Genomic DNA, 27,042 nt, shown 5'->3' on the forward strand with positions numbered 1-27,042 from the left:
TCAGGCATAGTCAGAGGACCGCACGGCTCAGAGGGAACTGGGGATGTGAAGCACTATTAAGAATGCCAAGACGTTTTAGGCAGCGATATAACACTGGGCCATGATGACATACGTGAAATTGAACTTGGGCAACTGGAAGGAAAAGTGCATTTGGCATTTAACACTGGGCCATGGCGCATTTTAGAGAAATCATCTAGCAAAATAAAGCAACATGTTCTAAATAAACTATAGCAAGGCCAAACTAAATTGTACCTCATTGTTAAAAATCAGTTTGCCTTGACTGAAGTAAGTGACCTCCAGGTCAAACTGATCATGCAATGGTGAAGTTGTGCTGTAGATGATTGTAAAACCGAGATGAGGGCAACGTGTCATCACCAGGTCATCTGACGTCCTCACAAAATGCCACCTAGTGCCCAACTGGAAAGTTCCCCGTAAACAGGTGATTTACTGTCACTCGGACGTGCACGTATTCATATCAAATGACATTTTGTCAAGGCCATCGGGTAAAAGTGGAGATTCTTGAATGCATGAAATCAGACTAGGCGGTTTATTTGGTTCGGACGTCATCATAATATCCCACCTGCTAAAAGAGGAAGTTGTCCGTAATTAGGTGATCTTCGGTTACTTATTCCGGATGACCTCACATGGTCAAGCATGATTATACGATCATAGCGATTCATTCCGGATGTTCACAAGACCGGCGATACATTCCGGATGATGTACTTCTGCAGATATTAATAATTGCACGGGAGATGACGTTAACTGGTCATTAAGGGTCGTGTGTTTCCAGAACACTGAACAGTTGTGTCGTGTGTTGAGGAACGCCAAAGTTACCAATAGCCGATCGGAGTCATACGCAAAGCAGCTGGCTCGAACACGAAGGAACTAAATTATCTGTTGGTTGTGAGTCAGTGACAGGTTTTATTGCCTTTAAGCCAAGTCATATTCGAAGCCCGATTATTTTTGCCCGGGGAGAGGTGGATATGATCATGAATTTATAATAACTTTATATTATATATCGGTAATCAAAAAAGGAACAGCTTATTTGCCCTGTCTCTCTGGTGGGCTCTCTAGCTCTGTGAAATGTTCAGTAATGCTCTCGGGAATGTTTGGGCCTGCCATTACGGTTTGGACGCAAATTAGAGTTTTGGCCTGCTAATTCATCTTGCCCAAACCGTTAGCTATTTTTTTTATAAGCGCAGTAAGTTCATGTTAGTCAATAACTAAATAACTAGGCAACCATATGCAGTGGGTGTATTTGGTATTTCTAGATTTCTACGGAATCACCGAGAGGTAAAAAAAACCCAATAGCCGTATCACCATAAATAAAAGGAAGACACCGTTAACCTATTTCCGGACGCTATCCAATTATTGGACGCGCCCATGATCCGATATTTACCCTTGCCAAACAAGATTTCTCAAGGACCCTCGGCGCTTGTTAATGGAATTAGTCCCGCTCTTCAGGAGCGGCAACTGCTTGCACAGCTCTTAAGGGCAAAGCTAACAGGTTGGGCAAGCGCTGGCCAATTAGTTACCAGAAGTCCTCGAATTTACCTAAATTCATAAAGACGCCAATATAAAAAGAGTGGAAGATTGGATTGAGATGCGAGTGGTAAACATTACTATCTTCGTTTATGACTTCGGTTAGTGTTTTGCCAATATATGTGGAGTGGGTTACTATTGCTGAGGTTGCGGCGAATCATAAAGGGTAATAACTATCATAGGCTGATGTAGATACCTGAATCAACAGATCAGTTAAAAATCCATCTGTTCCGACAAAATTCTCAGAAGAAAAAAACCCTCGACATAAAAGGATGATATGCTAAAAAACTCTCCAGTATGTTCGAGTATAATGTATATCTCCTGCCTACCTCCTGAGGGCCAAAACTGCAAGATAGAGAAAATCCGTACGTTCTGAAACCAATTCAAGACCCCTGGACTTCGCTGTATAAAATGTATAAAAGATTTCGTTAAATCTATGACGTCAAAGGTGCAGAATGGCCGTTTCAAGCTTCAAGCTATTGTAAAATTGTTAGAAGAAGTTGGATTTACGTGCCCGTGTCCCAATAAAACATGATATACCTATGGTCATGATCTATTATGATATGCTCCGCAGTGAATATGATATACTGTGTAATATCAATTGACAGAAATCAATAGAAAGATGCACAATAATAGAAAGTGTATCAGACGATAGCTTGCTGACGTAGGTCATGGTCAGATGTACACGACTGTATGCACACAACCCAATAGAAACTGGTGTAAGAGGAATTGTAGTCCTAGGTATGGATGTCTAGTGTTTTTCTTTATCAAGGATTCTATGATATTTTTCATATACACTTCTTTACCGTGCAGTGATTTGAAAAGAACCAATCATGAGCGGTTAATCCGGCTTCACCGGCGCTATGATAAGAAATGAACCAATCGTGAGGCGCTTTTAAAATTTTGCTGCATAAAAGAAGTGAATATTCTGTCAAGTTAAAGATGCATAGGGTTTTAAATTCTATCCTGGAATCGCCCTCCTAAGGTTACAATCAATTGTTATTCTTGTATCAAGCATACACACCGAACAACACACAAGCAGACGTCATTGTCTTATTTGTAAACATAAGAAGTCAGAAATACGAGGAAGCCACCAGCCTTCCCCTGAAGCTTTATTCGTCTGTATTCATTCTGGTAACCATGCCAACGCCTGGGAACAAAAAGAATAGACAAGCCGGCTTAGGAGAATAGATCCTATGTTGATGGCTTGATGGCCGCTTTAGTGTTGTGTAGAATGACGGTATTAACCCCTTAACGTATTGAAACCCAGACTTTGGCTAGCAACTTGCAACCCATATTTCTCCAGAAACCAAGGCAAGAATGGATTTTTTTAACGATCGCGTTAGAACGTCTGTACAGCGATTTCTTAAGATCGTTAAAAAGTGACAGGAAGATGGTGACGCTAGGAACTGTACAATTAAATTGGGAAATTTCTCGATATTTTTTTCGTGGTACCGCTACTGTGACCAGATTGTGCCTCGCCCTTTTCAGGTCTTGATACTCATTCGCTCACGTTTTCAATAAGACTTTTGGGGACAAATTTCTGTGGCCAACACCTGACAACATACAATTAATACATATGTAACCATCAGTCTTGTTGAAGAGGTTACCTAGTAAGGATTCAGAGAGCACTCAGAATGAGGCGAAACAAATTACAAAAGAATGTACCTTCTTCTTTTCACTTACTAGTACATCTGTATTAGTCTCACAGTTTCTCGCAAATCGAACGTCTTATCACCGTGACGGATCTCACGACCTGCATGACAATCACATTAGAACTATGAGTGAATGAAACCTCTCAAATCTTATAATAGTTAATTAGACCTTCAGTTCGATCAGTAAGATGCCGTTTTCTCCCCTGGGTCATTAAAACAAATTTGCCATTATTAAGGACAGCGTTGACGCGAGCGCGAGAAAAAACGTGATTTCACAAAAAGCATGAATAAATAATTATTCTTTCATTAAGTAATTACGTCATTCAGAGGCAGCAACAACTCTCGTGAGATTCAAATCCATCTTGGACACATCATTCGATTAGTGCACACTTATATTGAGTTAGCACAGAAAAACGGCAACACATCGGGTGGAAGCAGAGCGCTGCATTACAAATGCATGGGTCATGGGTGACTAGTTGTTCCAACTGGTTGAGTACAAGACAAATCGCTAGGGAAATGTCGTATGCTAGAATGGTGCTGTTTGCTAGGCGACGACGTGAGCTTTCGTTAATCAATACCAGCAGGGAAGGAGAATTTGCATTTGTCCTTGTTGTGTGTTTTGTACGGGTTTTAGAGAAAGGAAATTAGTGGCGAACGACATGGTAGATTTGATGGCGAGCAGGCTGGTGAAACGGTGGAGTGGGCAAGATAATGACGTTAGCGTTTTCTCGATTCGAATGGCAACGCCTTTAGCATGGCACATATCACGGTTTCAGTGAGAGAGCCTCGCGAGCGTGACCAGTCATGTAAATTTAAGGGGGAGGGCTGTATCAACTGCCAATATTTACTGAATTCAAGAGAGTTGCGTAATCATCGCGTCCATATTGGACAAGAGACGGCCATTTTGAACAAATACCTCTTCGCTATGAGGCGTACATGTAGCTAAATGGCCAGCTACGTTAAAAAAGAACTGGCAATTACGTTACAAATCATCTGATATTAGACTAACATGTTTACACTTACGAAATTTCATTCATTTCTGACGTTCACGTTAATGACTTTGACGTGTCCGTCGCTTTCAGATGTAAAATGCGCAATTTCGCTACAAAGAATCAAAGGGTTTGTAATTAAACAACCAAACGAAAACCACAAGCGGTGTAAAAAATCGAAGGATGGCTTAATAGTTGGCTCATGAAGTGTTTGCGAACTGTGAACGACGCGAAATTTAATTTGAAGTGTGCTTTGCAAACATGAGCGGCGAATGTCGAATTAATCTCGTCTCCTTCATGCCAATCTCGCCTTTTCAAAAGTGAATTAAATTTACCTGATCAATAATACATTAGGTCAAGTAGAGACTGAAGACGAAGCACAACCACTTCTTGTATGTTTTCCAATTTTCAAAATGGCACGCGTCCAAATGAGTTGCGGCATGTAAAAAGACACTTTTATTAGCCACCTTCCCATTGTTGACATTGGAGATGAAGGTTATTTCTCAAATGAAATGTATTTCCCACCTCGTTGCGAAAATGCTTATTTTCGTTATTACAATCTACTAATGGCGATGAAGAAAAAGATGATACACATAACATGTGATAAAATGTATATACTCTAAGTTCTTGTTGCCATGATTAATTGAAGAAATTGGGGTTAAAACAGCCCGAAGAAGGTCTCACTTCCCTCCGATAGGCCGGTGGCTTCGTGTGGGCGTCATACTCCCACTGATTTTTTCTCGCCACCACACGTTATCGCATTCCCGATACTTCCTATTGGTGCACGCTCATTGGTTAACAGGAAGTCCGCGCGTGTGATGAATATTCATGAGCTAGTCGTCCCCCAGGGTATGACATTTAACCACGGAGTCACTGAAGCCATTAATACAGACGTGTTCGCTACGGATTGAAATCTGGTCTGAGCGGCTTGGAATTTACAGCCAAACTGGTTTGATATTCAATTGACTTGATGATCTACAATGATGTCGTAACCGTGTCAGTGTGCATTAATTAATATGCTTGGAATGACCTTCACTGTTTACTAACAATTTAAGTGGTGATGACGTTGTTAACTTACTGTCTCTACTGCCCAGAACAAACAGGAGAAAATATCAAACTATGAAACTCCGAGGAGTGCGATGTGTGTCTAAGAAAAACCGTAACAGCGAATGGAATTGTCGCTTCTCCTAACACAGCCAATCGTCAGAACATTCCTGTTTGTGCAGCTTTCGATTACAACAACAGCCCTCGAACTGAATGTACTGAGACCAAACTACTTTCAAGGGTAATTCTATATGATCAAGGACCAACTGAAGGACGTACACTAACGTGGAGTGTTAGGACAACTATTCATGCAATGTAACTAACACAGGTTTATTTGGTTACTCCAGAATATCGAGATATGTTATGTGTTTGCGGAGTACCGGGAGAAAATGAAGTGTTCATTTTTAATTTCAGTGCTTCTGCCAGCGTCAGCGAAACATCACGGAAAACAGATCCCAAAGCGACCGCATAAACTGTAATGTGTTTGTGCAGTTATGGCAGCAAATGAAGCTTCATTTTAATTTCACTGCTTCTGCTAATGACATGAAACAGTTGCACGTCCCAAAACCTCCGCATAAAAAAATGCACCCCGCTGAGGTTCGTCGTGCAAATTTGGCTTGCGAATAGTATGAGAATCAAACAAAGTCCACATGCAAATTAAACATTGTATAATAATGATAAATCTACTGTTCATCATGCATCGGATATGTAGTGCTCGTACGATATCTTTTATTTGCGTATCGAGTGATGTTAAAAGACATGAACCAGCTCCAATGTCTTCACTTGCCGATTACCATGAGTAATGTATTCTGTATCGAAAGGTCAAACAGATCAATAGAGATAGCTAGCTGACAACTCAATTACACACCATGAAATGGCATGAAATATGGCGTATATTTCAACATGGCAGCGACGTACATCTCGGTTTACGATCTTCAGTGATGGAAGATGTATTGATTGTACACCGCAGTGCATTACTGTACGTGGTGAGTACCTACTCCGCCCAGACCTAATAATGCATTACATCAGCCTTGGACTTGTATCTAATGTATTGTTTATCATTTTCTAAAATACACCAAATTGTGTCTTCACGTGTTGGCAATCATATACCAGGGAAAATACACCAGTGTATTCCAACGGCTATGCAATGTATATTTCAGTTAATGATACACGACACACACAATGTATCTGTGCACAAATTGACGTGTGGTGCATTTCAAAATAAAAATGTTGATGTATTACAGTCAAGAGTAATACCATGGTACTGTGTATACTTCCGTGTAGTTCCGCAGGGACTTGAATAGTGTTAACTAAAGGGGTAGTTGTAAAACAAGAAACACAGAAACGAAACAGAAACACAGAAACACAGAAACGAAACGCAGAAACCCGTCTTGTGGCGAATTCTGGTCTGCAAACTCCATCTTGTTGCCATGGTTGTGGCCGCGAACGCGGGTGTAACTAAAATCGGTATTCAGTCGGAATGGAAGGAGGAATGCTCATTTCCCAATACCCCTTTTAGCCTCATCAACGTGTGCGCAGATTGGCAGCATCCGGCCTTGATCGTGCCAATACACTACATGTATGTACTACACGGCGTAAATAGAAAATAGTCCTTCGAATAGCGAGTCCTGTTCTTTTGTACATTCCATGGCCTGTGCACGACACTAGGCTGAACTTCCCTACTGCAACCTCATTAACATAAACATATATTAAAAGAGACTATTTAAAGGCAGCAGCTGGGCAGGCAAGATTGAGTTACTCCAAGTCCAAGTCTAGTGCCCGCCCCCCCCCCCCCCCCACTTTACTCTATTCTAGTCGCCAAAATTGGTCTCTCACGTCTCACATAACGTCGAAATGATTCACCCATGTACTGGTACCGTACCTTGCATTTAGTGCTGCATCAGACGGGATTTGTAGGATGATCCTGGTACTTCATGTAAATTGAACACTACAAGGCAAGATGTTGCACTGCACCTTCATTTAAAATAACATGCTGTAGGAATCGAATCGAACCTACCAAAGTACTACACCACCACCTCAAAAGACTTCACATATCGTGCCGCCCCCTCCCCCCCCCCACCCCCCCCCCCCAAAGTTGCTCCATGTATCCCCTCAACAACTCTATTGCATTCCGGCTGGCCGCAACCCACCAACCTCAGATTTTACTTTTAAACGACAATAACAACGGATTGGGCAAGGAAAGTATCGGCGTGCCGCTTGATTCCAACCTTTTTGAAAACCCGTTTGATTTTCGTTTCTGCGTTTCGTTTCTGCGTTTCTGTGTTTCTGTTTCGTTTCTGTGTTTCTTGTTTTACAACTACCCTAACTAAAGCACGTACAGGTACGTGCACACCAATGAAATGGCTAGAAATGTGGAATGAAAGTGAATGCGTGGGCTTGTGGTCGTACAGACTGGGTGGAGTCGCCACTTCTTTACAACGCCTCACATTGACATTGGCATTTGCAGTGACCTAGCTGCATTGCATTGTTACATTGATTAATGCTGCAGCTGCCCACATATATAACAAATGAGCAAACAGCAAGGATATCCAAGACTGTTAGGTTAATATGTAAAGTCAAGAACTTAGTGAGCCCCCCTTTAGGTCGGGGGAGCTCCCCCGAACCCCCCTACGAGCATATGTTAAGTGCAAGCTCTAACAACTACAGCTGTTACAATGGGGGGACACCCCCCAAACCCCCCTCCGTCGACATAGGTTTTTACCAGTGCGTTGGGGGGAAGCTCCCCCCAACCCCCCCCCCCCCCGGTGGACAGTCAACTAGCCCTTCTGTGTCATACTGCTGGAGGGGGGGGGTGCGATGGGACCATCCATATAGTTCCTTCCGACACATTTTTGTTTTGGTAATGTAATACATTGCGATTGACCTTATTCACGGGAATCGGGCGTTTCCAGTGATATACGACACAAATGGGTTGTCCTCATGCATTCACTTTCGAAACGCATTTTAAAATAGATGTTACGTCCTGTTAATGGGGCACGTCATCATCGCGTACATTTGGGAAAAACTCCCTAACGAGACCGGAGCAGACGGCTGAAAGTAGTTTAATTGTTGGCCGCTAGGGTACAGAATGTACGTCGCTCACCCGAATTTTTCACGCAACTATAGCTAAATAGAGCTAGTTCTAGTTTGTGATTCAATTTGATACTTCAGATTTGGGCAGTAGAACAATATAACTTAGTCGTCAGTGTGGTTTTAAGCTGGAAAAACGTATTTGTTTTTCTTAAAGTGCCTTTTTTGGACGGGTGTGTGCGATTGTTTTGTTTTTATGTCACGTGACCTCGATCATGTCGACACAAAATTGAAATAAACCACCCTTTTCTGTCATTATTTAGGACGGATATTTCTCTAATAAAAATATTAATATAATTGGCCAATTTCTTAGGCATATGATGTAGCGAATTCCCATGAAGATTTAAATTAATTTAAATTAATTTCAACCAATGGGATAGCAACCACCACCGGAAGATCGCGGAGAAATCGGTAAACTCAACGGAGTTAATTCAGAAATTTACCAAAAAAAATTGTTTGTAGGATATACAATATTTACTCTCTTTATTTCTCATCAAATCAGTATATACTCCCACACACACGTGTATCTTAAGAGCCCCTCCTAAAGGGGGTCTTATAATAAAAATGGCGATGTGTAGCAGTTGTTTTTCAAAGAGCAGCTGCCGTTCGAGTTCACTGTACAAATGTACTTTTATCCCGCTCATATCTTATCCCGCCTAGTGCAGTTATCATGAACACAAATTGAAAAGGGCTTGTCTAGTTTTTGTATTGCATATCAGTCATAACGACATTATATTCAGTGCATATTCACACAATCGGAAAATTTGAATTTTGAAATTCCAGTTCAACTTTGATTATTTTGAAGGAAAGGATGTGGCCTTTAATATGAAAGTCTGTTGACAAGACCAAGCTTACGCATAATGCTCTATCACACGCAGTTATCTATGGGAACAGCTTGCAACTGAGCTACATCAATTCGGAATCCAGTGTCTTGTTCAAATATTATTTCCAATAAACACTCTGCAAATACAGACAATGTCATACTTAACATGTTCAATACTATTTCCGGCGACAGTTGGCAAATGAAAAAACCTATCTACATCCATTGTTTAGAATAACAATATAATAGTTTCCCTGGATTCCTGGAGTGTGAAATTCTTTGTCATAGTTGACAAGTACATCTCATTATTTGCTTCGATTTTAATTTAAATCATCTTCAGTCGAGGGCTTTGTTTTCTGATAACTACATATTTAGCTGATCGAGGCAAGCTGTTGTGAGAAATGTGTTCAACAATTGCAAGCCTGATACCAGTAGTTTACTAGAGAATGTACTCAACTGGTCTATCACCCCATACATCCGTAGTTTTTAGTTATGTATCACCTTCGGTCTTAACCCATACCTTTAATTATACCATTGAACGCCATAGGACGAAGGAAGGCGCTAATTATCGCTGTGTCAATAAGGTTATGTTTTTAGTTTTGTTAACACACTTATGACCTTAGGTCTAATCCATACCTTACATCATAGACACCAAGCGGCCCAATATTGAACACCATAGGCCAAAGAAGGCGGTATCTCTGTGTCAGTCTAGTGTTACTTTTTCCCCCTTGTCCGTCATTAAAGGCATTCAAGTGTGTTGGTCAACCATGACTATCTCCTTTGTCCCTCAACCATAAGGCCAAGTTTCCCCTTATGACATCACTATTTCGGACACTCAGCGCCCCATTTCTGGAAAGGTGTATAGGTCTTGACCCATACCTGATACAATTGACACAAAACCCAATCTTGAACACCAAGGACAGCAAGAAGGCGTCTTTTCTGTGTCAGTATGGTAATGTGTTTAGCTTGGTGAACATATGGACTCATCTCACCTGCGGCGCATCGAGTCTATAGCTATCATGTCACCATGGAAACGAGAACATCCGAATAGAGTAAATAAAATTGTTAATGCTCAGACTCCTCTCCTATGTATTGACTCAACCTTAGCAGAGGTTGTTAAAGGGGTACACCCTTCGTAATTCCATGTGGTCCAGGGAAATAAAAATGGAGTTTTACAATGCCGTAGTGCATTTATAATGCATACGAATTTGCTGAAAGTTGGTGTAAACAGTAGGCCTATTTGCATATCATGATTTCTGTCTACACATCGGTAAATTGAAATATAACAGTTGTCTCTACGCAATCAAAAACTCGAGAGTTAACAATAAAACAGGAAAGAATTGTGTACAGAAAAATTCAGTTGCCTTGACTGGGATTACTGTACAAATTTCATTCTTTCTTTATATTAGCCAGCATTAGTATCCTGTATTTCAAAATTGATAATTAACATACACCCAAGCGTATAAAGTTTACCAATTAATATACCAGATCCGGATATTTTTCCGAATCGGATCGTTTTTACTGAATAACCCCACATAATTCTTCCTACTTTTCACGACGGGGGTAGATGGTTTATGTTAAAGTAATAAAATTACCGCGCTAGTCCTCGTAAATAGCAGGGAAACTGGTGAGTAGAACCGCAACATGAGGTTACCAATGGCACTCACGGTTTATTGATATTTTCATCATGATCAAAAAATGATATATAACTTTTGGTTGTTGGTGGTCAATAAGTTGATGAACATAAAGAACGAGACAGAGAATGTTGATTGGACGTCTATTTGTTATTGGTGTAAGGGGTGTGTGGGCATGACAACAAGGTGAAGGTCGCCGAGCTTTGACATTTCACTCTGTTTGTACTGGATAGACGTGTTACCGGATAAAACTACATTTGTTTCAACTTAATAGCATCCCGCGAAGTTACTATTTATATCTCACAAGGTCATTTGCATAAGATGTTGATGACGTTTTAGTCACGTGACAGTCGGACATCGACACTTATTTCTACGCATTTGAGCTTATTTCAAAGTCACTTATCTTTGACCCTGCATTGTTTTTAGCATGAATGATACCATAGAGTCAGAGAGAGAAATATTCAGAACAATTATGTAGTATTTCCAACACTCGGACATGTGCCAGATTGAATCTAACTGCCCTAGTTAGAAAGCCTGAATCCATCACAAAACCGCATGTTTGTCCGACATTGCCTGTAATTCAGCGATGGGGAAATAGAGGGCAGCAGCTGCAGTGACGTCATCTTCGCGGAATGCTATTCAAGAAACGACAGTTTTCGGAGATTTCCATAACTTTCGCAAACCCACTTGTCGAGTTGGCTCAACCAGATGACCTCTCTTTCGGGGTGATGTTTTGATTTTGTGCAGCATAAAAAGCCCGCATCACATATTCAGAATCTGCTTTTTTGCCTACATTACAATTTAGTACCATATCAAACTGAATCGGTCAACAAGTGACATTAATCATGTCTCAGTGCAATCCTGATGACGTCAAGGCAACCCCGGTGCATCCCAGTCACAATCACAATACATTCCCCATAATTCACACGGCGATGTACATGTGATAATGTATGCTTCTATCGAAATGGACTGACGTTGTGTAGAATTTGCGAAATACACCAATATTGGACGTAACTCTCTCTGTCAATATTCTGATTCATGCACACAAAAACAAAGCACTAATGGACTTGGCACACAATGGTTGGTTCCGATGCATAGCCTTTCAGCTGATAATCGAATTAGAAGAGTTGAGTCCATGTACTATTTGCTGTGATGGAGCATCAATTTGACCTGCCTGTGTGCAGTGACTGTGCAAATTACTAAGCCAAATAGGTTCTAGTTGAGATGCGATGATGGCTTTTGCGTCATGTTTGCTACAAAACAACTACATCCACGTCACTTTTATCAAGTGCAAGTCATGTGCATCGACTGTACAAACTAGGTACAATGCACAATTGAGTCTAGGTAGAGTGACATCACTCTTCATATTTGCAGTTGTGTCTCTTCAACGTAATGCCATTGTGCAGTGAGTGTACGAAATAAGCTCCAAAGTTTAGCCTGACGCCAATTGTTATTATTACATGTGCTACAAAGTCTATTATTTGGATTTTCTGAACATAAAAGCCACTTTGTGTTCATTGTGGAAGTCACTTCATCATTATTGTGGAGGTTGAATCGCATTATGAAGTTGATGTCTACAACTAATCACCAGAAGTTGACTACAAAGGTTTGAAGTCATCAAACAAGGCGCCCGTTGCTGCATTTGTTCAATGTACAATGCACAGTGCAACATTAGTGAAATAACTACACTTAATGCTAATCATTCCACACTGGGTTAAATCATTTATGCTTAACGAGTTTCAGATGAAATATAAAATTTATGAGAATCTCACGAAGTTAATCACTCGAAAGATAAGACGACAGATGAGAGAGTTATGGCCTCCATTCCGTTTACAAGGTCCGATCCACATTTTATCATAACAACGCCATGCACGAATTTAAGAGCCTCCTTTTCGTCTGCTCAGTCTATACTGCATTTCAATTCGTCTCATACTGCTTGCAAAACAAAGTTCTTTTCTCATAAAGAGAAAACACTACCATATTCATGATGTTGAAGGCAACCAGCTGTCACCCGGCCGAGGGGCATCTTTTAGCGGTTGGCGTTTAATTCGAACTCGAGTTGAACGCGAGTCCCTCGCATTAGGACTCGCATTAAACTTGAAGTGCAAACTATAGCGGGGTTAAGTCGCCAATTTCCCTGTAACCATTCCGTGCTTTATATATGTGAATAAATAGTCGGTCGTTTTGACTTTCAATGGTTTGTTCAACATCCATTCATGAGAGATACTTTCTTCGTTCCGGAGTCTACAGACTACGTTCCGCATTTTACATCAACTGATCGATCGCCATTTGACCTTCACGAATAAACGACCTCGTTTTTCAAACAAATCGGAATCATTTTGCCATTTAGATTTTGAAATATTACGCTTTTCTAAACTCGTGATTAACTTTCTCATAAATTTAAGTATCTAATTTGGATTTGATGAGAAAGATTTAAAGCTGATACCAGAGACTCTGCTGATACCAATATGATATCGCGGAACAAGGGTAATTCAGCATCACATGATGCCATTTCAAATGTGCATGTTGGTCATGTAATGTGACAAAGAGAATCCTACGTACCCTACTCTATGAAAATGACTAAGTTCGTTGACATTAAATCATGTCACTTGTACTTTCACATTTTGACAGGATAAATAAACTGCATTTATTATGCGTACGTTAAAAGCAACCATAAGCAGACTATTCTTTGATTGACATACCATGTACTCTGTAATATAAATCCTTTCCTTTTTCTGACAGGATACTATTATCCCACTCGGCAGTAACGCACCTAGAGAGCTGAATGCACTTTTACACAGTCTGCTAATTATGAGCCTAAAAACACCACCATTATACCACACACTTCCCTTTTGTCAGCTACAGGCAAAAAGTTAAATGCATCTCTCGCCAGTCAAGCAATCTCAGAGACCATATCTGGGACAACATTTAAGGACAACACCTTCAAAACATTATTGCAAACAAGAATGAACCTCAACCGGTTTTCAACATCAATAGATAAAGTATTGTTTACAGCCAATCAAATCCAAGCTCTGCAATTCAAATTTACAACCAATCAGCTAAGGGCTCTTAAGATCAAACGAACCAATCGTTGAGCAAGCAATCTTCAAACTTCAAAAGACGGGCCATGTTGAGATAAGATGTTTACCGACGTTCCATAAAGGTTTGACTGCCTGGAATTGTGTACGGGTCATCTCCCTTGAAAGCAGAGCTATAACCTGGGTCACTGCATCTGCTTATTAAGTTCTACTCGGGAGGATGTCTCTCCTTCGGTCTGTGGACCTTTGCAGATTCACCCCAAGGGATATACTCAGTAGAAGTAGTGATGATTGCCAGGCAAATGCCGTGTCCCTCGCCCTTCACGGTGGTTAAATGGAGATGAGAATCTGGCTGAGCTGGTGTAGCCATCGGGAAAATGTAATGCCTAAAAGGCATGTGACATCAACACAGATTCAACCAACCAATTTCTTCGTACCGGTTGTTTCTCATCACAAAATTCTTCGAAGTTTCTTATCACATATTTTGGAGGGTTGGATTTGGGTTCATGGCACATGCTTTTTAGACATTTCCTATTTTGCGTACTCACCAATAATCATGAAAATATCGCCAATAATCATGAAAATAAGGCTATTAAGCTTTAGAGTAGGGGCAACTTTGCTTTCAGTCCCGTCTTTGGCAACATTTTCCAAGGGTACGGGCAAGGAATGCCTCCTTTTTCAGGTATCTAGGACTCGGAGTAGGCGTGCTCTCTTTCTACTTGCTTGGAGGAAATGACGAGTAAGTATCTTATCTCGGAGCGCCACACTTCCGGCGCGGACTGATACTGAACTAAGTCTTGATGGAATTTCGTCCTCTTGGCTACCACGACACGTAACTATGTACGAGGGATTATTAATTGGCCAATTAACACTACGCAAATCACCCAACATGATCGCCATGCCCCCACCTGGCTCCGACGTCAGGATGGCACTAATTTGATCTCCCCCATTAATGCACGCGACCTCGGGTTGGAACTTCAAGGGTCGGCTGAATGCCGTTATTATACCGTTTATTTGATGACGGCGAGTAGCTACTGATAGTAGATTCTGATAGCTTCGATGATGTTTACAAACATGAATCAAACAGAAGTTGTTGGCGAGTTGCTAAATTGACTTAAGGCTAATTGATTTAGCGTTTCCTTGAGTGATGTACATGTACATACTCAAACACATGATTTGTTGGATTTTTGATATGTTGGAAATACCAGTGAATTTGTTTTCGTCAATTAATGCAAAATCTCTTTAAATTGACGACTCAAATTGACGCGTTTGAACATTAGCATTCCAGACACGATCAGTTTACCCGCCCCGAATTCGTTCCTATTGATTTCCCGTCCACTCAGATCCAGATGGATGGGCGATGTGGCCTTGCTGTGATAAGTCAGATGTCCAACATAAGTCTTAACGATTGAACATGGGCCGGGGCTTTACCTTGCTTGACGACCTTAGAGATAATCACCCCATTAGCCAAATGAAGGTAGCATGCCTCATACATGTCATAGGTGTAGCAACGATTTTACGAAGAACGGTCGTTCCACAAAATACAAGGTAATGCAAGGTCGTTTTTGAGGACAAATATCGGCTGAAGGGATTTCTAAGTCAATTTCAAAGGTTTTTCCCAAAAAGGAGGCCTTTTTTTTTACACGCCTGCGTAAATAAGGATTTTGGAGTTTGCTTATGAACTGACCTTAGCAATGCTGGCGGAAGAGGGCCAAAAATGTAGAATTGCTGGCGATCGCATGCTTTTACAGGGCGAATTTGATTGCTGATTGTGTGAGGATGTCATTCTCCAAACATGCCTAAATTGCATTCTGTCCGAAGGGATATCATGCTATCAGCAAGTCTCATTCGTGTGCTGAATGCCAATATGATCATGCAGGAAACTGCTGAAGAGGCAACAAGGCATCTAGAAATCTGAAATGGCAGGGGACAGAAAGTCAAGGGTTGACTGCCCTGCCTTAAATGGAAATGCATTAGCCAATTGTGAAAAAATCAGGGCAAAAAGAAAAAAATGTTTAAAAAGGCAGGGCGCTGCACTCTGCTAAAAGTCTTCAGCTGAAACACGACATCTTCCTATGGGAAGGCTTTTAGGTCGTAAAACACAAAGAATGAACAGTGTTTTTAGGAGCGTGACAAAGGACTGTTAGTGCCAGAGGAAGAGAGCAACATACACGTAGTTGATACTGTAGCCATGGTAAAACGCATTTGATTGGTCACTTACTGCCACGTGATGAAAATCGCATGATCACTTTGATTTTACCAAGCTGTCATCGCAACGATGGTGATTCTAATCCAATGTTTTTTCCTGTTTAGATTTTTTTGTGGTTTTGTCATTATTACGGTAGGCATCACACGATAACTAGTCATAAATCAGGAGAAGGTAATATGTATGTGACACATGTGTATTCCCAGTATCGGATATACACATCATCCACGTGTGTACTTCTATGAAAAACCTTTCATATTGTATTATTTATCAATAATTCATCCAACCATACTCGGTCAATGGACTCCGCCTGTAATAGCTGACTGAGGTTGCCTGAAGACGTCATCTGGTCGTTAGCAGAGGAAATGTGTACTTTGTGTAAAAATGCTTCATCCAAGCTCTACGGACTTTGCTAGTACAATGGCCGACTGAAGTCGCCTGATGACGTCTTCTCGGAGCTGAGGCTCTGGTTGTAGCGTGCCAGCCATGAACATATGTGGGGCATTCAACTTCTCCACACCTCCAACCAGATCCTCGACTCCGAGAATCCTAGCGGCCAACTGACGTCATCAGGTGACGTCATGAGGTGACCTTGACCAGCCACTGTACTGACGAAGTCCATGAGAGTTTGGATGAAATCGTTTCACCCAAGGTAAGGCTGAATATTCTTTTGGGTTGTCGGAGTGGCGAAGTGGAAACATAAGCGCCAGTCTGAGATCACTGGTTCGATTCCCGGTCAAATGATGTGATGGGCTTTTATCATTCCTCGTGTTGGCAGATTGAGTTAACAAACTGTACGTTATAAATGAGGATTGCCCGTATATCTCCTTCTTCATCCATTCCCGATCTCATTTGTTACATAAAACAGCAACTGTAACAACCTTCATTCTCGTGGCATAAATTACACCTATTTAACAGACTTAATCACCCGGCGCAGCTGGCGAAAGTCGCAATTACGACTTCAAAATGGCGGAGTTCAATAAATATCTTTTTTACGTCCATTTTATTGGTGGAGATGAGTGTCGCACATGGGATTCAGAGCTTGTGTCACGTGATGCTGACTTATGACACCATTTAAGCTCAACGACGCCAAAAGTTGAGGATCATGCGACATGTTCTGATATGCTGGGAGTTGATTTAACGCCACATGTAAATGTGCGTTTTTATTTCATTCACTGGAAATATTTTGACACTGCAGTCTATTTAACCAGTTCTGAAAGCAAAAGCTGCTCATATTTTGAAATTTCAAAGGTTGTTGGCGTTGTCGACAAAATGTAAACAAATTAGTTGGAATCGCTGTTGGCCCTTCTTATCTCCTGTACCATTTGTGCGGGGAGAAAGAATAGCAAAACCACCGAACAAGATGGATGAAAAAGCGAAACGCTGAAAGACCTGTTGTATTCATTTTTCGTTACTCAGAAATTCCAATATAAGTAACATTATCTTTAAGTTTTTGCATTGAGAACTACAACGAAGACAAAATAATGTCACCCCATTCTTGATGATCCAATATAATTTCATGTTCGTTTGCCACAGATGTACATGTCGGCGTTCGGCGTGTAAAATATTTCACAGAATCCTTATTTTCTATTGAGAAAAATATAGACTGGTTGCGCGCCTGTAGCACACTATTGATCAAAACTTAATTGAATACGGTTTATGCCCGAAGCCAAAGTTACCTCGTATAGATCGTGCAATATTATAGATTAATATCGCCCGGTACGTACAATTTAGCTCATAGAACACTTGTATGATGCATAGAGGCAGAAGAATGACACTGTGTGCGTGGTATGTTGGAAAAGTAGCTTCGAGATGTCGATTAATAACATGGTTTGAACTGCTGTGAATTGTATTGAAGTAGTTTATAATGTACGAATGAAATGTCATGGTGGGAGTGAATGCGATCCCAATATCTGTATGCATTTATGCACCCCTACACATGTTATAAATACGCCAGTAATTTACTTTAACGTACGGAGTACCCGTGCCCTACCCCTGAAAGTTGAAGGGGGGGGGGGGGGTGGAGGGGGTGGCTTCAGCCGACCCTTGTAACGTTTGATTCTTTGAAGTAAGCAAGGAAGCCCCATTCGAAGGCATGGCTGAGTCTATCATTCTTGACGTCTGTTGGTTTGTAATTTGGGACTGAGGCAGACAAAGGTGGTGACTCTTCTTGGCTCTGAGTCGTTGACTATTCCTGACAGTCAGGCCGAAATGAGTGGCCATTGGCAACCATTCTGGCTAGAACTCGAAATCTTAAAGCAATTACATGTAGCAACTATTTTATAACAAAGTGAATGCCAATTTCAAGGGTGTTTTCCATGGGACAGCCTCTCAGGTTTTAAATAGGTATCACTTCATTTTGAAGAAGATCTGACTGCTCTAGAATTTCAAGTTCTAGCCAAAATGGTGGTACCCATATAGTCAACACTTGATATGACAGTGTGAGACCCCAACCGTCCCAAATAGCCAAAAAAAACCACAGACCACTATGGACTGTCTTGAGGTGTAGACTGTTGCACGGGTAGGACAATGATTTGTTATGCCTGAACTGAATCAAATGTCATGGGCATTTGGGCTTAGGCTCTTTTGTCTGTTCCTCCAGCATGGCAGGTGATGACGTCACGTGAAACTACTCTATACCTGCTTCCCGAAATTGGTGGCTTGCATTTGAACCAACCTTTTCCCCCTTGTCCGTCATTATAGGCATTTAAGTGTGTTAGTCAACCATGACTATCTCCTTTGTCCCTCCACCATACGGCCTAGTTTCCCCTCATGACATCACTATTTCGGACACTCAGCGCCCCATTTCTGGAAAGGTGTATACATTCAGTACAATCGCACAATATTTCACATGACCATGTTGTTTGATGCGTCATTTGACAACGTTTGAAAATACAAATACATCTGTATATTTAAACAAGCCTCCCCAGACATTGCATGCATTGATACCTGTCTCAGCCATTGAGTCCAGTGAAGACCATTACACATGTTTGAATGAATTCAAATCTATACACTATTAGTATAGCGATCAGAAGAATGTATTCGATCAGAAAGAGGCTGCAGTTACAATATGAAACTCTCTTCTTATGTATATATACCATGTCAGATTTATCAATTCTTTATGCATTATTTTGTAACAGGATTATTCGCAACAATAAACCACGATCCAGTGTACAGCAATGCATGTATTGTTTTGTCAGGCTGTGTGATCATGGTCAACACATCATACTGAAGCAGGTGTGCATACTTCAGCACAGAACAACACTACACATTGATAACAACCACAATACTTGGCCCATCTAATTCATTGCACATGCACAAATTTAATTGAATTAATTCTAATGACGAGTGTTTGTTGTTACATTTTTCACAGCTGGGCTGGCCGGGGGCTCACAAGGGAAATGTACACAATGACCAATGCTTTGAACCACACAGATCCAGCAGTGTACATTGTGCTCAAATGTACACGAACATGTACACGAAAGAATAGGAGTTGAAAAGTCAATTGAAGAAGGTTTATTATTTATTTAGAGCCTCATAGCCTAGTGGTTAACACTGCTGGCTACCACGCAATAGGGCCCGGGTTCGATCCCGGGGAGAACCCAGGATTGTATTTCTGGATGAACCGGCGTTTCAAGGAACTAAAATTCCTGGCTCTTCACAACACGTACATTAACGTATGAAATACTCGAGGGTCTGTCGGATGAGACTAAAAGCCGTGGTCCCTTGCACCTGAGATTCTATGACAGGGCAAGTAAAAGATCCCACATATAGGTGAACAGTAGCCTATAATGGACTCCATACCTCCGGCAAAAATCCAATAGGGTTACGACGCCGGTAATGATATGATATGATAATAATGATATTATTTGACATCTGCGCTCTTCCTTTTCGCCAGGCCTTCGTTAGTCGTCACGCTTCCCCCCCCCCCCGATAATTCATATAGAGTGACTTACGGTCAGCCATGCTCAAGGTTAGAACAATGATTTGTCGTGCCTGACAAGTGAATGTCGTCATGGTCATTTGGACTTGCTTTCTTTTGTCTGTCTCTCGAGCATGGCGGATGACTACGTCACGTGAAAACCACTCTGTCTACGTGGTCGCAAACAATGAATTTCGCAATGGTTCTGTACGCATGCAGAGAAAACGTTGCTAAATCTGTGTGTAAAGTCCTTTAGTTACGGTAACTTGAATACCAGTCCCGGGAACGCGTTTCATTATTGACGTGAAACCTCATCACGATTATAACTAACTGTCGTCATCATATTTCACTTCAAGCTGCAGTGCGTGAATGGTTTCCATCACGATTTTCTATTGTGTTCACACAATCATGGCCCCCATATCACATCTCTTCCAAAGGCCATTTGAGAATATGAAATTGGACTCCCAATGTATATTTTAGCCTCTTCGACTTCAAGGCAATACATTTCATTTCGACCAATTTCCTTTTAAAGATATGATTTTAACACCGGTGGCCATTTTGAATGTAATTCGCGACATCACGTTTCATAACGTCAACGATCACGTGACTAATTATTTCCACCGGCGTCGCAATCTATTTCCATATCGAAATGTAACACATCCGATGTAACGCTATCCCGGCATCACCTGACCAGATTACACTGACGGGTACTTGTGTTACAGTTGTGTAAAATCATGCCAATATCGTTATATTTTTGATCGCGCTTGTTATTTGTTTTTCATTCGTAACTATAGCGACGGATTGAAATATTCCTGTATGGCGATGATGAGAAACAGCATAGAAGCCGTGTAGCTGTTGTATGTGCGTGGAATAATAGCTCAAGACCTGATACATTGCCTCATTGTCATTAAACTGTATCACATTTCAAAGCCGCCGCATGAAATACAGAGGTCACGTTAAGAAACTCGGCAGCAATCGCTTAACAATCGCATGCAGTGGGACCACTGATTGCGATTTGCCTGAATCGCACTGGGTTTGCGTAACCTCAGAACCAAACCCTTTGTTTGGGTGTTTGGGCGTGTAGTTGTTTGTAAAATATCCGTAAAGAGTGCGGCTTGGCAATTGTGATGTGCCAAATCGCATTCAGTGATGACCCAACAATGCGATTTGATGCCATTAGATAATGCCATATTTGCATTGTTCGCGTAAAGTGACAAAGCGCTGTCGCATGTGCTGTCCTAATCGCATCTAGTGCAAGCCCACCCCGACCACGTCACCAACTCCATGCACACAAACATGCACAGAGACATGCACAGAGACATGCACCTGCATATTTGATTCATTCTATAATCTGTTCTGAGAATTCTTCGACGTAACAAATTTGAGGCAAAAACATAAATTTCGGTTACGTCACAATGAAAGTGTGAGCGGACTTGGTGTGTTATGACTAAAGCATGATTAAGTAAATAATTGCATAATTCATTACGGGAAACATCATGTGTGTAAAGAAAGTACCATGTAATCTGTGGGAAAACACAGTCGGCATGGCCATGAGTACAGTGCTAATCAGAAGTAAAATAACGCCTTTGTTATGAATTATGAAATCGTGAATACATGAATATCATAGTCTGAAGCGTGCCAGGGATTTTCCAGCGTTACCTATATCAACCCGTTCAGCTTTGGTGCGTTTCTTCTGGCACGCATCCGGGGGGGGGGGGGTAAGGGGAGGGCGGTATGGGTCCACCCCACCCGTCATATCTTAGAAAATACAAGAATGCTATTTGCCCCGCCAGCAAAAACCCTGAGTCGCTTGTATGCCCGTGCGTATTTTCAATATGCAATTTAACCATGGATAGCATAAAATCACAAGTGAACAAATAAACAACTCATTTATGATTTCGATACTGGGATTAAGGAATTGAACCCGAGGCGGAGGACCTTGGTTGAGTTACCAAGACACTCTCGGGTGGAGCTAAAATACAGTCCAAACCCGAGCCGATAGGCGAGGGTTTGGACGAAATTTTAGCTCCACCCGAGAGTGTCTTGGTAACTCAACCAAGGTCCGAAGCCGAGGGTTCAATTTCTATTCTAAAATACCTCAAACTTAAAAAGATAGGCCACGAAATAACTTGAATATGTGCGAATTTGGCAAATTCCATCCATCGCCTGCCCGGAGCGCCGGTAGCGCCGTTGTTTACATTATGTTACGGCAGCGCGTATAGGAAGTCCGGATCGGCTCGCTCAAGTGACGCTAAAATCCGCGCAAATGGGCTATTTGGAGCGTTTTTCTAAGCAAATATGTGTAGTGCTCATTAAAAAACTTAGGGTGGTTGATGCTTCCTTGGCTGATTTGTGTTTGAAGCAGTGTTTTGAGAGCCTCAAACTTCTGAAGTGAGCTGTGTGCATGGTTCCACATTTTAGTGCAACCCGAGGGAACTTTGGTAGAGCATCTTGGTTGCGTGTCCAAAACACTCCACTCTCAGAACGAGGCTTATGCATTTTCCATTTAAAAGTTGACTTTACGGTACCAAGGTATTTTAGAATAGCTTATTCAACCTCATGATCATTAATTCAACAGATGGCAAGACCTGGTGGAGTAACTCATTTATCAATTACTTAATTATGCAAGGAGATTCTATTGGGCGTGAGGATTTTTTCACTGGAAGATGGAGGGAGATTTTCAGCAAGGCGTGTATGCATACAATCACAAGTCGGTGCTCTTCCGATCTGTGTTGTTGTACTCCCTTCCTGACGATACCTCAGATCAAAATACCCAGCCATTTCAATCATAAAAAGCCGCCATCTCATAACAAAACAACTCAGATCCACCTTCATTGCAAACTTCGAAACTGCCACGGCAGAAAAGTTACGCTTTTGCATCCGAACTCTTCTGAAACATCGGGAAAGAACTGATTTAGAAATCAGAAAGACGAATCGAATACATCCCATGTACTTGAAATTAGCATTACTTATTGGAATCTAAGTTATGCAAAACATGTTCTATCACAAGAAGTGGATATAATTAGTACAATTAACTCTAATGGGGACGCGGTGAATGGGATTCTCATCATCTCCAGCGTTAGGAATTTTTGATGATGCATGGATATGCATGCATATTTGTTCACTTGTGATTTTATGCTATCCATGGTTCGTTTTCTGTAAAGAAGTTGGCCTTTCGAGGGTGTTCCGCCACAGAACCACAGAGCTTTGTGGTCAGTGTGAGGTTCTCTGGCCAGTATTCCTCTTTGTTCTTCACTAGGGAGCAGTCCTGAAGCACATGAGCTGGAGTCTAGTCCCAAGCTCCATTGTGCAGACTGTCATCTAGTAGCTGAATATGACGAATGGAATCTAGTGACTACTGACGTCACTTATTGAATCAATCTCCGGACGAATCTGGAAGGGCGACCTTTATCGAAAATCAGTATCCTATTAGCTAAACCCTGACGATTAGAACAAAGGTTCGGAGAACAGGTAATCTTCAATGTCATACACAACTTGAACCAGATTGGCGCTCATTGATATCGGGAGACTGTGGGACTGAAATCCTGACTTGTTCAAATACGGTAAAATGCGAAAATGAAATTGGAATTACTAAAGGGACCGACGAAGCCTGAAATATGGCTTTGTTTAGAGTTTTGCCGTTTCCGCTACCGTTGACCCGCGGACAGGTACATGACACCAAACAGCACCGCTGACCCGCGGAGTGGCACACGCTACTTTCTAGAAAAATTGACTCCATACACAGCAAATGGTACAAATGCAATTATTCCTCAGCTATTTGGTCAATCACAGACAGTATGTTTAAAGCTAATTGTAATAGCTAAATTCCTGAAAAGGAACAGCAGATTATGATACAGATATTTAGCAAATTTTGAAGAGTATGTTTTGCACGATAACCAAGCCACATAAAACACACTGACTGGAAAAAAGGTAAGTTTCTCCTTCGCTTGGACCTGTCTAATAGTCCTAATTCCGATGTTGGTAAAATCACTGCAAAATAATATTATGATACAAGGAACAGCATTAGGAGGCACAAGGATAAATAAATATCATAGTTTACTGTTCCATTTCCAAGCAATTTTGCTGCAGCTAACAACTGCTTTATGACATAATTGGGCAAATGCTAATGATGGGAAAATATGAGATTGATTAAAGACCAGGAACAATGAGACAATCAAAATACAGTAGAGGAAATGCCGGAGGAAATGCATATGACATAATGAGGCAGAAGTCGTAAAACTGTTGTATTGAAAGTTTGACAAAGAAAAAAACCATACGCCCTCTCCCCATTAAAGTACATTTTCATCTTTTTGCCAAGTCACGCAGTATTTGTCCAATCGAAATCATCAAATTCTGCTTCCCAGGTGTAGCTGTTGCACGCCAGCCAATCCAAGTGGTTGATACATAGAATTTGGCAGGACCTTGTCTGCCGTACTGACCAATCAGGGGCTTACAGCTCTGACTCTGCGGGGCAGTAGTAGAATATCAGAAAGGGTTGGTTTGGATGAAACATGTGCCCTGTTAGAAATGGACGAAGCTATGAAAGTGACGTCATGCCATCTCTCTTTGCAGAGAAAAGCCACTGTCAGTCATGATGTTGCTTTTCGCTAGTTCTAAAAAAAGAAACAACACAGAGTGATTGTAAGACACCAGTTGGGCTGCAATAAAATATGCATCTTGTAAAGGAATACCACTTAATAAATACCACTTTCCTCACACGCAACATTTTTTAGAACTTCATCTCGTTTTGGCCGATCAGAAAACCAGAATCCTGCTTCTCCGGCGCAGTCTTTAGAACTTAACCAATGCAGAAATCCTGAAGCACCGGCGCAGTCTACAGATCAAACCAATCACAAGGAGATATTTCTAAATACTTGCGGGTTTGATTTGAGGTAAGTGGTGAATGTAAGACAAGGTGAAGGGGTTATTGGACATTTTAAGGGACAGCGAGAGAGACGAGTGCGTTGCCTTACCTTTGCACAAGTTGAGGAATAGGGTTCGTCAAAAAGGGCCCATATTTTCGGTTTGACTTTCTGCCAACATGTGAGGTCTCCTGACAAATATTGTTCCTCTAAGCCGAACTTTTTCATAATATCCTCATCTGAAGGCTTGTCCGTATCTAAGTCTAACCTGTCCAGTATCGCCAGTGTCTCTTGGGTGTCTCTGTGCGTGGTGTACGTCATCCAGCAACATGGCTCAACTTGGTTGGAATCAAGGCCCCAGAACTCCAGTTCCTCCTCGAACAGGGGACCGCATACATCGGTAGGGTAGTGTAACTTCCCAGTCCGATAATAATTGAGAATTTGAGCAAATACACCGGGGTGACGGTCAAAGAAGTACTCGTTTAGAACGGGGTCATAATTGGCTAAAGCCTCCGTCAGACGTGACAGTCTTGTGGCGGGAATCTTTTTGAGAGTTGCCTTGTACGTCTCGTGACGTATCCCGCCGACGTTTAGTATGACCCGGTTCTCGGCGTCCGTCATCACATTCTGGTCATTAAACATGATTGTGCTTTGTTGCGGTTGTAGCGGGAACACTACAGATGTATCCGCAAATTTGAATATATCCTAAAGAACACACGGTTTGTGATAAAACCGGAGAAAAACGACACACACACTCACAGGCTGTCACAGCTTAATCCAAGTTTTCCTGCTAACATTGCGATATAATAATCCAAAATGCTATAATCTAAGAAAGAGAAAATGATTTGAAAATCCTTTTTTGATTTTTGTTTCGTCGGAATCTCTATTATCATCCCATCCCGTCGATTTTTGACGTTTTCTGTCTTGCGACGCTTTGTCGTTTGGTCCCGCTGGCGGCCATCTTTAAAATCATCATTGCGCTGTGGCCTTCACGTCAACACAGTTTTCTCGTCGTTCTCGCAGAAATCACAGCGTCTGATGACCTGAAATGACAGTAAAATAAGATACATACTTATCAGTATAATCCTATAGGCAAGAATTAGATTAACAATATCCAAAAGAATGTCAAAGACTTTTCAGAAAACGAACTCGGAATCCTTGCAGTCCAAGCCGAGCATCACCAGTCCTAATCGAAAATAATTCAGCATCACCAATATTCATAATTTATGTATCATTACAAAACCAGCACAGACCGTTCTCAAATTAAAGGCATTCGAACCCGCAGCTCCAGCGGTTAAAATTTAAAACACGACACTACACCGCGCGCACACTTTTTGTAAAAAAATGTCCGAGGACTTTCGGAAGCGTGCTGCAACGCGTCGTAGCTAGGACAACCTGGTGTACACATTATTTTATTCCCACCACTGATTGGTGTATAGACCATCTGTAGAAAGGAGATCAATATATTGAGCGGAGAGCTCGCACTTAACGCTGTGAATAAAATTCATTGTCCCCAACGGTTTTCGCTTTCAGCACCTTATTAAATATTGTGTGCTGGTGTTTTATTCATTGTGAGCGTCCTTAGGCAAGACACTTTGTGTGGTTAGCCTATGTTTCGCATACGGCGTCATTGTGTATGTCTACTGGGTGTTTTTCGCGCTGTAAATTAATGTCCTTGTGAATATGCTAAGTTCCCAATAGCGGTCCATTCTGTCAGGCCCAGTGCCCGATCTAGGGCCAGAGGAGGAAGATACATGTAACGTTGAAATTTTGGTAAACCGCCCATAAAATCGCCAGGGCGCCCTCTTTTTTCAGGAGCGTCCTCCCTTTCTCGGGCTATCGACATTGCCTGTTCTTTTATGCTATTCTTTGAAGACGAGCGCCTCTTGCGGTTAAATGGCCGAACTTCGTCGAGTTAATGGGTCAGCCCAAATCTCCGTCGCTCGCTGTATTAGTACATAAGCAGTTTCAAATCGCACCAGTTTATTTCCGCTGGATTAAATCAAATGAAATGTCAAAGTTACAACAAAGTTAAATTTGTTATGCGTTCGAAACCCTGGATCATTGTTTCCTAAACAAGATCATATTTTATACCATTCATCCTATTGACCCTGTCCGACACTTAACCTGGTTGCATCTGTTACTCCAGCCATTTCAGATGGAATGATACCAATTCAACCTAAGATATTAACTGAGATTATGCGGCGTACCAGGCACGTACTCCAGTAGGCTTGGTAGGC

The 27,042-nt window shown here is 41.5% G+C and overlaps 1 protein-coding gene across 24 annotated transcripts in view; it reads right to left on the bottom strand.

Annotated features, from left to right (window-relative positions):
• The window catches only part of LOC135502854 (potassium voltage-gated channel protein Shaw-like), a 90,758-nt gene that overhangs the window by 43,617 nt on the left and 20,099 nt on the right, over positions 1 to 27,042 (bottom strand). For 21 of the 24 annotated variants that reach the window (XM_064795998.1, XM_064795997.1, XM_064795992.1 and 18 more), the window contains exons 1-2: positions 26,056 to 26,183; positions 24,914 to 25,845 (exon numbers count right to left, since the gene is read on the bottom strand). In XM_064795998.1, the coding sequence (XP_064652068.1) occupies positions 24,914 to 25,444 (531 nt within the window). In that variant the 5' untranslated portion in view covers positions 25,445 to 25,845; positions 26,056 to 26,183. The other 3 variants (XM_064795975.1, XM_064795974.1, XM_064795976.1) reach the window with 3 other exon arrangements.

This window comes from Lineus longissimus, chromosome 19 (assembly GCF_910592395.1).
Source record: "Lineus longissimus chromosome 19, tnLinLong1.2, whole genome shotgun sequence".
In the NCBI taxonomy this organism is placed as follows: Eukaryota; Metazoa; Nemertea; class Pilidiophora; order Heteronemertea; family Lineidae; genus Lineus; species Lineus longissimus.